General features: G+C 35.6%; 1 protein-coding gene across 5 annotated transcripts in view; it reads right to left on the reverse strand.

Annotated features, from left to right (window-relative positions):
• FNDC3A (fibronectin type III domain containing 3A) overlaps positions 1-14,339 on the reverse strand; it is a 199,105-nt gene that overhangs the window by 65,005 nt on the left and 119,761 nt on the right. For 4 of the 5 annotated variants that reach the window (XM_024126029.3, XM_007105284.4, XM_055089637.1 and 1 more), the window contains one exon: positions 7,413-7,489. In XM_024126029.3, the coding sequence (XP_023981797.1) occupies positions 7,413-7,489 (77 nt within the window). Of the gene's footprint in view, positions 1-7,412; positions 7,490-11,508; positions 12,621-14,339 lie in introns of those variants that run through there. The other variant, XM_007105286.4, reaches the window with a different exon arrangement.

Genomic DNA, 14,339 nt, shown 5'->3' on the forward strand with positions numbered 1-14,339 from the left:
ATCTGTTCTGTATACTGTTTTCTTCCCAATATCTGGTATAATACACCTAGCATATGACAGACGCTCAAAAACTTTTTTGTTTAATGAATGATATGACCAGAAATAAATTCTATTAGTTCTACTCAAATGCTCCCCTGCTCCCCCTTAACAACACCAAATTACTAGGGTTTTGTGACTTCTTCAATGCCTACAGTCTTTGCTTCCTCACTACTTTTAGCAACCTACTTCTATTGCCTCACCCTGAACCCTGAACTACTCCAACTTTAAGTTATTAAACAGTAATAAAGATATTTCTGGCCATTCATCCAACAGATATTTATTTTATATATCTAATCAAACACACAGCAATGTCACTGAGCGACTACAACCTTTCTCTTCAGCTCTGTGACTCTTCGTCCTCATCTAAACCTCTAAGTCCCCTTCCAGTCTCTTACACTGCTGCCCATCTTTTTTGGCTGTTCTCTCCACGAGAGACAGGGAAGACTGAGATCAGACTGGTTTGTAGAATCTTTGAAAAACTTAACTGACCTCATTGCTGCGGGCTGACATAAAGGCACAGTGAAATACTAAGTCCAGCTCAATGGAGTAATCTGAAACTTTTTATGAAGCTGATATAGGCCCTTTCCCCACATTATGAGATCTATAATCCCCTCCCTGTTAGGTACCCTCTCATCACCATAACAACCCACATTCTATAAAAAACAGGGGAACCATTCATTACAAGAAAGGCAGAAGGAGAGAACTTTTCCTATTACCTTTCAGGAGTTCCATTCAGGTAAATCTATAATATTTTCTTGATAATTCATTAACTTCATCCTTAAAATACCAAGTGTTCTGAGCTGCAATGCCCTTAGCGACTATAAGTTATTATTATTTGCCAGGAAATTAAGTTCCTTCTACACTTGTCACCTTTTGCTCTCCGTGTCATCATTTGCTTTGTTTTTTGAGTTTTACTGTTTCTGTTTGTTTCTCTATTTGATGTCTCAGTTCAGTTGGCACATATTTCTGCCTCTATGCAGTATGTCAAATCTCTTGTAAACCTCCCTTTCTTACTTGCTAAACTATAATAATAGAGTTCGTGAAGGTTATGTCTCCAGGTTATAATAACACTTGATGCAATTTTTTCCTTACCCTTTTACCTGTTTTCCAAGTTTTCTACGTAATAATGATCAGAAAAATATACAACTTTTAAAATATACAACTATATTTGTTCTTTATCACTAAATATATTTCCCATTGGCTTGTTTGCAAAATTAATATTCCTTTATATTTAAGCTTCCGGTGAACTACATTTTGAACTATATTTAAGCTTCCGGTGAATTACATTTTGCTTTATGCATATCATTTTAATTAACTTTAGGTTTCCCTATCATATTGGATGGTATCTTACACAGTGTCATAGTTAATAAAAAATTTTTTTAAAAAAAGATCCATTTTTCTGATCCAACAGTAAAAGTTACGTAACTGAAAAATTAAGTCTGACTATTCCCATTACTGCTGAGTAGAATGCTAAAGTATCAGAGCAATAAGGTACAAATATAAAATAAACAATATTGTGGAACTCTTGAATAGATATGCAAAGGAACTATAATACAACTGGCAATTTTAATGGCGAGTTTGGGTTTTGCAAATTACAAATGGGAAAAACAGAACCAGTTAATCCCCAGATTACCCAGTGTATAATACCCTGTCTGTTATTCTCAAAAATGAAGTTAAAATATATGAGTTAATGATGAGTTCATACCTGAAGTGCTTCTAAACTTAAGGGGGACATGCCATTGGTAAAACATCAAAAATTTGAAGGTTGATTTATCCTGGGTAAATCATGATTTCTTCATGTTTCTACTAATAAGTATTTTTGTTAAATCTTGATCTTCATCTTAAATTAAGATCTATCTATCTTTTGAAACTTTCATTTTTCAGCCTCAATATGCTCCTAGATATGTAGCATCATTACTTCCTCAGTGGTAGAGCTAAATGGTCCCAACACTGGATTTTAATTTTTGCAGTCCTTGCTTGCCTGACCAAACGTTTTAGGATACATACATTTGCTGAATCCCATTAGTATGTACTGAATTACATGATGATATAGCAAAAACATTACTTGACCCTCCTTGGATCACTGGCCTTCAATAAGAGATACAAGGCCGGGATGGAGGTGATTAAACCTGCTGCCCTGAGGGGAGAACAGTGTACTAAAGTCTAAAAGGAGACTACAGATGATAGCTATTCATGGATTTAGTGTGTGTGCTACTTGGTTCCTGCTGAGCCAAATACAGCTTGTACTTAACAACAGCCATCTCTGTGTCTTAACATTTGGTTCAACGCCCAGCTTCTATATTTGCTAATATAATTACGTTTGCTTATGTGCCAAGTTTTGGACAATTATCAAGCTCTTAGTTGTGCCTAGAACTTGGCACTTTATAAGTATTTTCTAACATCAGAAATTGCGTATGTCAGGCAATGGGGGATGTACTTCAACAGTGATGTCAAAATGTTAGAATCCATAGTGGGTACTTAAATTATTTCAATAATGATGAAACTAGATTTTTGTCCTTGGATTACCGCTGTGTGCTTAAAATGATACATTTCCTAGAGATAATCTTAAACTAAGATTGATAAATTGTTAATTAATAATTAGCCTCACATAATGCTTCCAGTAAGATTATTCTTAAAGTTCATTCACTTATTTGACAAATATTTATGAAGCACCTACTATATTTGAATTACCACAGAATAAAAATAATAATTAAAAGGTACCTCCCTATGCTCAAGGAACTTAAAATCCCATTTAAGAAGAATATATATATATACACAATTATAATACCAGGTGGTACATAACATATAACCAAAGAATGGTACAAATAACTCGATCTAGGTTCTCAAGGATGGGTAGAATTTCAAAAGGCAGAAATGAGGGAATGAATAACATTCCCCAAATAACAGCATAAACAAAAGCATGAAGAAAGAAAAACATCAAGTGAGCACGTGAGTAGTCATGTTTGGCTGCAAAAATAGATTACGTGATTAGATGTATCAAGAGAAGGGTACGAAGACAAACTAGAAGAGAACTGTGTTAAGGCCTTATATGTCAAGAAATCCAGACTTCATTGAGTGGACAAGCCAAATAATAAGCACAGAAGTGAAAAAAATCGAAGAAGTAATATAGGAAGATTATTTCAGTAGCTCTTGGCCTAAAGATATAGAACCTCAACTTGGATGATTATTTGATTGATTTACTAATATTTATTAAGCCCTTAATATATGACAGGCATTGTACTCAGCATTGAGGAAATAACAATGAATATGAATCCTGTATGATCTAGTCCCATTATCTCTCTGACCTCATTGCTTACTATTATTCTGCCTTAAGAACTCAGTCCAGCCACGATGGCCTCTTTGTTGTTCAGGCATGCTCTCATCTTAGGCCATTTGCATTGGCTGTTTCTGTTCCCAGAATCCTCTTTCCACGAACAGATGCATTGCTAACTCCCAACTGTCCTTCAAGACCTGGTTCAAAGGCACCTTTCCAATGATGCCTAGTCTGATCACCCTATTTTAAAATGTAACTAGCTCTATTTTCTTTCTATTACTCACCACCTAATACATTATATAATTTATCCATTTATTATGCTTATTGTTTCCTTTTCCCCACAAGAATGTAAACTACAGAAGGGGGACATGCCATTGGTAAAACATCAAAAATTTGAAGGTTGATTTATCCTGGGTAAATCATGATTTCTTCATGTTTCTACTAATAAGTATTTTTGTTAAATCTTGATCTTCATCTTAAATTAAGATCTATCTATCTTTTGAAACTTTCATTTTTCAGCCTCAATATGCTCCTAGATATGTAGCATCATTACTTCCTCAGTGGTAGAGCTAAATGGTCCCAACACTGGATTTTAATTTTTGCAGTCCTTGCTTGCCTGACCAAACGTTTTAGGATACATACATTTGCTGAATCCCATTAGTATGTACTGAATTACATGATGATATAGCAAAAACATTACTTGACCCTCCTTGGATCACTGGCCTTCAATAAGAGATACAAGGCCGGGATGGAGGTGATTAAACCTGCTGCCCTGAGGGGAGAACAGTGTACTAAAGTCTAAAAGGAGACTACAGATGATAGCTATTCATGGATTTAGTGTGTGTGCTACTTGGTTCCTGCTGAGCCAAATACAGCTTGTACTTAACAACAGCCATCTCTGTGTCTTAACATTTGGTTCAACGCCCAGCTTCTATATTTGCTAATATAATTACGTTTGCTTATGTGCCAAGTTTTGGACAATTATCAAGCTCTTAGTTGTGCCTAGAACTTGGCACTTTATAAGTATTTTCTAACATCAGAAATTGCGTATGTCAGGCAATGGGGGATGTACTTCAACAGTGATGTCAAAATGTTAGAATCCATAGTGGGTACTTAAATTATTTCAATAATGATGAAACTAGATTTTTGTCCTTGGATTACCGCTGTGTGCTTAAAATGATACATTTCCTAGAGATAATCTTAAACTAAGATTGATAAATTGTTAATTAATAATTAGCCTCACATAATGCTTCCAGTAAGATTATTCTTAAAGTTCATTCACTTATTTGACAAATATTTATGAAGCACCTACTATATTTGAATTACCACAGAATAAAAATGATAATTAAAAGGTACCTCCCTATGCTCAAGGAACTTAAAATCCCATTTAAGAAGAATATATATATATACACAATTATAATACCAGGTGGTACATAACATATAACCAAAGAATGGTACAAATAACTCGATCTAGGTTCTCAAGGATGGGTAGAATTTCAAAAGGCAGAAATGAGGGAATGAATAACATTCCCCAAATAACAGCATAAACAAAAGCATGAAGAAAGAAAAACATCAAGTGAGCATGTGAGTAGTCATGTTTGGCTGCAAAAATAGATTACGTGATTAGATGTATCAAGAGAAGGGTACGAAGACAAACTAGAAGAGAACTGTGTTAAGGCCTTATATGTCAAGAAATCCAGACTTCATTGAGTGGACAAGCCAAATAATAAGCACAGAAGTGAAAAAAATCGAAGAAGTAATATAGGAAGATTATTTCAGTAGCTCTTGGCCTAAAGATATAGAACCTCAACTTGGATGATTATTTGATTGATTTACTAATATTTATTAAGCCCTTAATATATGACAGGCATTGTACTCAGCATTGAGGAAATAACAATGAATATGAATCCTGTATGATCTAGTCCCATTATCTCTCTGACCTCATTGCTTACTATTATTCTGCCTTAAGAACTCAGTCCAGCCACGATGGCCTCTTTGTTGTTCAGGCATGCTCTCATCTTAGGCCATTTGCATTGGCTGTTTCTGTTCCCAGAATCCTCTTTCCACGAACAGATGCATTGCTAACTCCCAACTGTCCTTCAAGACCTGGTTCAAAGGCACCTTTCCAATGATGCCTAGTCTGATCACCCTATTTTAAAATGTAACTAGCTCTATTTTCTTTCTATTACTCACCACCTAATACATTATATAATTTATCCATTTATTATGCTTATTGTTTCCTTTTCCCCACAAGAATGTAAACTACAGAAGTACGGAGGTCCTTGCCTCTTTTTATTCAATCACCTAAAAGAGCACCTGACATATATGAGCACTCAGTACATATCTGTTGAACACTGCTGAATACAGGAACTGTACGAATTCATAATCTTCTCAGGAAAGAGAATTTATTAACTAAACAGTGTGAAAAATTCATTAAAAGAAGGATATATATAATGTGCCATGAGAACCCCAAAGGAGAGGCACCTGAAAAGGTTCAAGGAAAGCTAATTCTAGAAGGTCATGATTGAGTGAAAGGAGAGGGGTAGAAATTTGCCGTAAAAATAAAAGGTACTGTTAGCTGAGAGAAGAGGATACGCTATAATTGCCTTCAAAGAATCTGTCTTAATCATCTTTATGTCACTGGCACCCAATGCAGAGCTTGACACGTGGTACCATTCAACACATTTGTTAAACTGAACTGTGCTAGAGAGAAAAGACCGGGTATCCTCTTTAGGTGGAGAAAGGTCTGAGAAGGAACAACCAGAGAAGTAGGAAGAATCAGGATAGCATTACTTCAAGGAAATCGGGGATAATCTGGGATAAATCATATGAATAGGGGCAAATGTTTAGAGGTCAAAGAGGATCAGGCTGGAAAAAGGCCTTTGGTTTGGTATATACCAGGGAGTAGATTTAGTAGGGTAATAAAGGCAGAATACAGGCTAAGGAGTCAGTGTGCTAAACAAAAGTAGAAAGTGAGCAGGTTACTCTTCTGAAAGGCTTACAAAGCACTTTCTAATATGTTATCATCTCATCTTACAGTGAGGATACTGAGGCTCAAGTAAATTGATTTGTCCCAGGCCACGCAGCTAGCGAGGGTTTTAAAAATGACATGGATCCAGCTTTTTGACTCTAATTCTCATACTGCTTCCATTCTCCCCAGCATCATGGTCCTCTTTTGCTCTCATTCATATAGTGGTAGGCTTCACAGAGTAAGCAGTGAATCCACCACAATATCCCACCAATATTCTGGCATAATCAGAGAGGAAGTAAGAGAGGGTCTGAAGAAAATTTCAAGTATAAATTCAGTGCTAGGATAAGAAACTGGCTATTTCCAAAAAGGTTTTGAAGCAATGAGTGCCGACTACATAGAATCTCAGTAGCAGATATTGAACACCTACAGATACTAAAGTTTAATTAAGTTTGCCTGTGTAACTAAGTTAGCTATCATTTTTTTCTTTAAGTCAGAGCTTTCCAACTGGTATGTAGGAAAGGGCTGCAGGTGTGTGGTGATATTGATACCCTTAGCCCTTATGGTTGCAGGTCTATAGGTCTAAATTCTCTTCTATTGACCACAATGTGCCATACAATTATTACGGGTGTCTGTGAATGACTGTAAGAATAAAATTGGAAGTACCTTAGCCCTTATGGTTGCAGGTCTACAGGTCTAAATTCTCTTCTATTGACCACAATGTGCCATACAATTACTATGGGTGTCTGTGAATGACTGTAAGAATAAAATTGGAAGTACAGTCTTGGATTACTTTTAAGCAAATGATTAATTTTAAAAAGTTAGTGTAGGTACCTTTAAATCTTAAGATATGACTTATATTACTCACATACCCAAGGAGATAAAACTCTAAAATTAATTCTGTATTATAATTCAACACCCAAAGACAAGGCCAAATGATGAGTGCTGCTAACTTAATTTTTCCTCCTTTACAAATATACTAAATGTACTAAAATATTCGAAATAGATTTACCAAAGATATACTGTACTGGGTAAACTTCAGCACTTAAATGGTACCTTTTGTCTGAATTAAACAGTAACATTACGATCACTATTATATAGGTATAAAAAGAAAAATTACATAAAACATACCTGTGGGGCATATCCAGGAGGCACGTAAATAGGAGGCACAGAACCATTTGGGGACATCATTGGAACCTGAGCAGGACCTGAACGGGTCACAGAAATGACGTATTAATCCAGGATTACTTAGCAAGCTAAAATTGAAAACAATCTGAATTACATTTTGAATTCTTCATCTAAACACTCAAACTAATAGTGACTGTATTACTATGAAAAGAAATTTAGATGTTAAAAAATAGAAAAGTTTAACTTATAAAGTGCACTGATTGCTCTTTACCTATAGCTGTTTCTCATACTTGCCTAGTGATCATAACAGTCTCCTGGGGAGCTTTTTAAAACACACAGGGACTTCCCTGGCAGTCCAGTGGTTAGGACTCACGCTTCCACTGCAGGGGCGTGGGTCTGATCCCTGATCAGGGAGCTAGGTTCCCACTTGTGTGCGGCATGGCCAAAAAACCCCGAAAAAACAAAAAACCAAAAAAAAACACACAGATTTCCAGGTTCTCCTAGAGATTCCTGTTTAGTATGCTTACAGTAAATGGGGGTCTTGAATCAGCATATTTACTTTACAAATATCCAAGGTGATTCTTATAATTGTGCAAGTTAAGAAACACTGACCTAAAGGAAAATCAAACTAAACTTTGCATATAAAATCAATGAAAAATACAAAAGGCAAAAATCAAAAAAAGACAAGAGGGAAAAGCAGTTAAGAGGAAGAATAGTTAGAAATTTGGGATTTGCTTTGTTAGGGTTAAAAACCTCTTGTGAACGTGTAAGTTATGTCTGTGGGGGCTTGAGAACAAAGTTAGAGAAATGCTATACATGCACATTTACCCAAAGAAAATTTTTTTGTTTCTTACACTGAAAAGTTCTTTGAAAAACACTCAGCTTGTCTTATTCTACATTTCCTTTCGTTTTTATAGTGATATCCTTTCCAAACAGTTATCAAAAATATTATCTCATTTCCCTTCTCTAACGAGGCACTCTTGGAAGGTGTGTGTTTTATTCTTTCTAGGAACTAAAATCTTACTTGCTTTACATAACTTTAAAAAAGAATATCTTACCCTCAGATCCTTTTTTTCCCATGTAACTTTAGACTGCACTGTCCCCTCACCCACTAGTTTTTAATAAGTTGAAATGAAACCTTCTCAGAGAGCTTTACTCATTTCTAGGGAAATAAAGGTACCCAAGAGTCTGATGAAGAATGTAATGAAGGAAGAGTTCCTTTTATATGTAGATTTCAACCTGCAGAGTACATATGATGGATCCCAGTCATAAAAGAAACCAAGGAGGAAAAAGCTAAATCACAGGACAGAAAAGAAACAAATTTCACTGGTATCATTATACATATTTCAGAAAAACAGAATGAAGAGCACGGAGGTTACAGCAAATCAGATTACAGCCACTCTCCTCTTTCTATGGAAGGAGGAGGGGTGAGGACCAAGCAACAAAGTAGTGGTGAAGGTAGGGGAAGGAAGGTGAGAGGTGAGGAAGGAAAGAAAAAAGAGAATGTAGGAAAAAGGAGGATGCAGGAGGATAAGTACTAAATAGTGGTAAGGAAAGGGTGAAGAGAGAAGAGGGAGAAGGGAGGGAGGAGGGGGAGAGGATAAAGGCAGGAGGGGAGGGAGGAGGAGGCAAAGGAGGAGAGGTAATAGGAGGATAAGAGAGAAGACAGGAGGAAAGTGAAAAGGGCTGGAAGGGAGGGAGTGAAGGGGAGGGGAAAGAAAGGGGTAGAAGAAGGGGAGGAGGAAATGAAAGAAAGAAGAGGCAGGTAGTAGAAGGAAGAAAAGTAGGGAAAAGACTCAAGTGGTTAAGAGGAAGTAAGGAGTGATGTGGGCAGACTACCAAATTATACTATGTATGACTATAAAATAACTTTTCAACAATACTTTTCCTATCCAAAACAAGCCCACCAAATACATGAAGTTGTTCAGAATATTATCTTAAAATAGCTAATACTAACTTACTATGTGCCAGGCCTTTTATGTACTTTTTTCTCCTCATAATCATTCTATTAGTAAATATTATTACTCCCATTTTCCACATGTAGAAATTGAAGCAGAAAGGTTAATACAGCCCAAGTGGTAGAACTAGGATTCAAAACCAAGGAGTTTCATTTCTGAGGATATATCTCTACTATGTATTTAGTAAACACTAAAATATACAATTTGGCAACATATAATTTGAGCCTTAAGAACTATGCTCTGATGCTTCTAAGGAAAATTAAGGCCTTCTTTATCATCATATCCTTGAAAAACAAGACAGAAGGAAGAACAAAATTTTTCTACATATAAGCAACATTACCTATAAATTCACTAAATAAAACTTGTGAGGTGCTTTATACCTCTAGGCAAGAAAGGCTTCATCCGAAACTTACCTTTTAATTTCTATACACTGGACTCAAGAGAAAATGACAGCAGTTTTAAAGTAATGCTGGTTTACTTCTATTAGCTAATTTATATAAAACTAGCTTTCTGAATCCTGAGAGCTGTCTTAGATATTATTCAGAACATGTGAAATTTAGCTGAGAAGCAGAAAGAGAATTCACTGAAAATCACATCTGTAATCTTAATAAAGGAAATTATTTTGTTGAGCTTCTACTATATATGCCAGAGACTGTGGTTCCTTGTGTATGTGGTCAAATTTAATCCCTACTTCAAGTCATCAGAACAAGTTTTTGTTTGTTTGATTTTTAGCCTTCAGGGTAAAAAATAAGTTATTACTGATTACATTTAAAGTTGTAAAACTACATAACTGCTTTGGGTTGCTCTTCTTTTACTAAAAATATAAATACATAAAAATACTAAGTAGTTATAATTCAAACCATTTTATACTTTGAAAGCTGCTAAAATCTTTTATAACTTAGTAGTACAAAATTCTACTTTATTCTTTAATTATATTTAAGTGTGATACTGAAAACAGAACAAAACAAACCCAATCTAAAATAGAACAAACAGTAAATCCATTACTAGTTGCAGTCCAGGAATAATGATTAACTCATATTCCTATGAAGTAATCATTTCACTTTAGCAAGTGAATTTTCTTACCCTGAGACAGAAATGGTACAAGGTTAGATTAAAAAAAAAAAAAGACAATTCATGTATATCATTATTTAATATCTAAAATACTGGTGTGAAGTAACATGCAACACTGAACACATAAAACTCCCATTGTATAAACATAATAAATACAAGTATTCATGTTTAGACCTACAATATTTACAGCACCACTTCTGTTGCTCTTCCTGTATATAGCAGCAAAACTCTAAAATCTTGCATACTTAATGATGCAAAAGTTTGATTACCTCCTTAGTTCCAACAATACTTTTTAATTTAGTAACTACTAAACCCCGATTAAGGTCAGTGAGGGAGATTTTTGTCCCAATGCAGAAGCTACATCTGTTACTGATTGTACCATTAAATGCACATCTGGCAGGAGAGTGGCTATATCTGTACAACTGGAGATACACCTAGTAACTCCTTAATAATGTATATAATTTGAGCAAAATCTACCCCAAATCACACAGCTATTGATTTTTAAGGGCATATTTCCTATTCCAAAATCGTGCATAAGAGTAAACAACTCTATTCACCAATTATCTTAAGAAATTTGAGAAGCCTCAATTTCTTAAAAAGTGGCATCAATGATTTAATAAGGACGATATTTCATCTAGTATAATTTAAACTCTTTAATTTTTCTTTATTAGTATACATTCACATTAAAAAAAAAGAAACTAGAAATTTGTCTGGGTTTAAATTCTTAAAATGCAACGGGCTGCTGACGTGCCACACATTCCCTTTTTAAGCAAGCTTTCACAATGGCTTCCAAATAATCTGATGCCAATTTACAGATTTTAGTTGTAAAAAGAAAAGCCTAGTAAAGAAAAGGCTCTGGAATATAAAATATATTCTGTGGAATATAAAATCAGCTCAACTCTAAATAAAGTCTAATCTTTTTATAACTACATGGCCACAATTTAAAATATTTTTCCAGCGACAGATCTGGCATCTATTGAAAAAACACATGGCATGACTTCAGATTAATACAATACTTTCTACATTTTAAAATAAAAGCAGAATGTTTAAAATCAGTCAGCAAATCTTACCACTCATTTTGTTTTTACAGTAGCAGCAGAGAAGAAAATCCAACAAGGAAACAGCGTAGTACACGTTAACAGCTTTAATTGGAGAACGGCGGCGGCTTCTTTCTGGTTGTTTTTTTTTTTTTTTTTTTTTTTTGCGAAGCTGTGAGAGGAAAAGATCCTTTGACCGAGTCACGTGATGCATATCACGTGACCCCGCAGTGACCCGCGGAAAGAGGAAGAAAACAACCAAGCGTTCCTGCCGGCAGTGTTTGGGATACAGTAAATGATTAAATGATTTCTACTGATTCTGCCTTCGAGTTGACCATTTTCGGACACCCTTATGAACCAACTCAAAAGCTCATCAAAATATACATGGAGAAATAGATATCTGATGTAAAACAAGTCTCTTTGTTCTTACCTTCCTCTGATAACATAATGAGCACTATCTACTAATTCAAGTTTTATTACCCAGGTGGCTGCTTTTCATTTATAAATTTCCGAATACATATAACACTAATTTCCAAGATTCGCTCTGAAATGTCCTTGTGTAAAATGACCCACTCTCCATACTCAACCCATAAGGAATGCCCACAGTATACAAAAGAATTGTCTGTAAAACACAGGCTTGATCAACGTGTTCCTCAAACATGGGGTTTTTATTTCAGGCTGGCATTTAACCTCTCAAGCTAATAAAGGCTACCACTTTTATTGCTGGTTTTACTTCCTTTTTCTCTGATTTTTTGTTGTTATTGTTTTTAAAGATTTAACCCGGACATTAATACAGATACTTGGTGGATGGCATTCTCACTCATATCCATGAAATCTGAAAAGACAGGTCATGACTGGGGCTTTGAGCACTGTATTCAAGCATGTGTGGAGACCAGGAAAGAGACTACAGATGTTCAGTTACAAAAGAGGGGAATAAGACTGTGAGAACTTTTGGGGGTCTTTTCATTACTTTATGGTGCTATGCAGTTAAGGAAATTTATTAACAGCTAATATGCATATACAGGTAATGATAATGATTGTGATTTGTAACAAGTTGCACAGTGGAAAGAAAATGGATTTTGGTATCAAAAGATGTAAGTTTTAATAACAGCTTCAATATTTATCAGCAAGGCAATTTACTGCTCTTCTGTGAGTCTGCTTCCTTCTGTAAAAAGGTTAAAATAATCAACCTCAGCACTTCTGAGAGAATCAAATTAGATAAATTTAAAGTTCCAAATACAATGATTGGCAGCACTCAATAAAAGTTATTATTATAAGTATGATCACTATATGTTTTAAAAAATAATAATGCTATAGTGCAAAGTATGTACAGGGCACTATCCAGTGTTTTACATGTGTTAACGCACTTAATCCTCACAATAATTGAAGTAGGCATCATTTATAGGTTAAGGAAATTGAAGCAGAATGCAACTGAGTAACTTGCCGAGGGCACACAATGAGGCAAAGCCAGGATACTCTAACAATGAGGCAATATTTTAAAAATATGTAAACGATGTTGAAAGACTCAGTCTTCCAAAAAGGTGGAAAAGAACTGGCAAGGGATAACCTGGAGCAATAGGTTTCAATAAATACTGGGTTGGCCAAAATGTGCCTTCGGTTTTTAAGCAAAAATAAAAGACACATTTTTCATTTTCACCATGAACTTTATTTAACAACATATTCATCCTTTTGTTCCACTACCTTCTGCCACTTTCAGGCAACTTCATAATTCCATCTTCCCAAAACTTTTTATCTTTTTGAGCAAAGAACTGTTGCAGATGCCTTATACAGTCTTCCAGGGAATTGAAATTTTTTCCATTAAGGGAATTTTGTAAAGACCGAAATAAATGGAAATCCGAAGGTACAATGTCTGGTGAATATGGTGGATGAATCAGAACTTCCCAGCCAAGCTGTAACAGTTTTTGCCTGGTCATCAAAGAAACATGCAGCCTGTGTTATCCTGATGGAAGATGATGCATTTTCTGTTGACTAATTCTGGAGGCTTTTCATCGAGTGCCGCTTTCAGTTGGTCTAACTGGGAGCAGTACTTCTTGGAATTAATCGTTTGATTTTCTGGAAGAAACTCATAATAGAGGACTCCCTTCCAATACCACCACGTACACAACATCACCTTCTTTGGATGAAGATGGGCCTCTGGTGTGGTTGGTGGTGGTTCATTTCACTTGCCCCACGATCTCTTCCATTCCACATTATTGTACAGTATCTACTTTTCATCGCCCGTTACAATTTGTTTTAAAAACAGAACATTTTCATTATGTTGAAGTAGGGAATTGCATGCAGAAATATCGTCAAGGTTTTTTTCCGCTTAACTTAAGTGGAACCTAAACATCAAGGCGATTAACATAACCAAGTTGGTGCAAATGATTTTCAACGCTTGATTTGGATATTTTGAATATGTCGGCTATCTCCTGCATGGTATAATGCTGACTGTTCTCAATGAATGTCTCGATTTGATTGCTATCAATTTCAACTGGCCTACCTGACCGTGGAGCATCGTCCAGTGAGAAATCTCCAGCACGAAACTTCTCAGACTACTTTTGACACGTTCTATCAGTTACAGCACCTTCTCCATACACTGCACAAATCTTTTTCTTGCATTGCAGTTGCATTTTTACCTCTCTTGAAATAATAAAGCATACCAAAAATGTTGCTTTTTTTCTTCCATCTTCAATATTGAAATGGGTACACAAAAATTCACCAGTTTTGACAGGCTTTTTTTTCCTTTTTTTGTGGCTGTGTTGGGTCTTCATTGCAGCATGTGGTCTTTCTCTAGTGGTGGCGAGTGGGGGCTACTCTTCGTTGTGGTGCGTGGGCTTCTCATTGCGGTGGCTTCTCTTGTTGCA

This window comes from Physeter macrocephalus, chromosome 13 (assembly GCF_002837175.3).
Source record: "Physeter macrocephalus isolate SW-GA chromosome 13, ASM283717v5, whole genome shotgun sequence".
NCBI lineage: Eukaryota > Metazoa > Chordata > Mammalia > Artiodactyla > Physeteridae > Physeter > Physeter macrocephalus.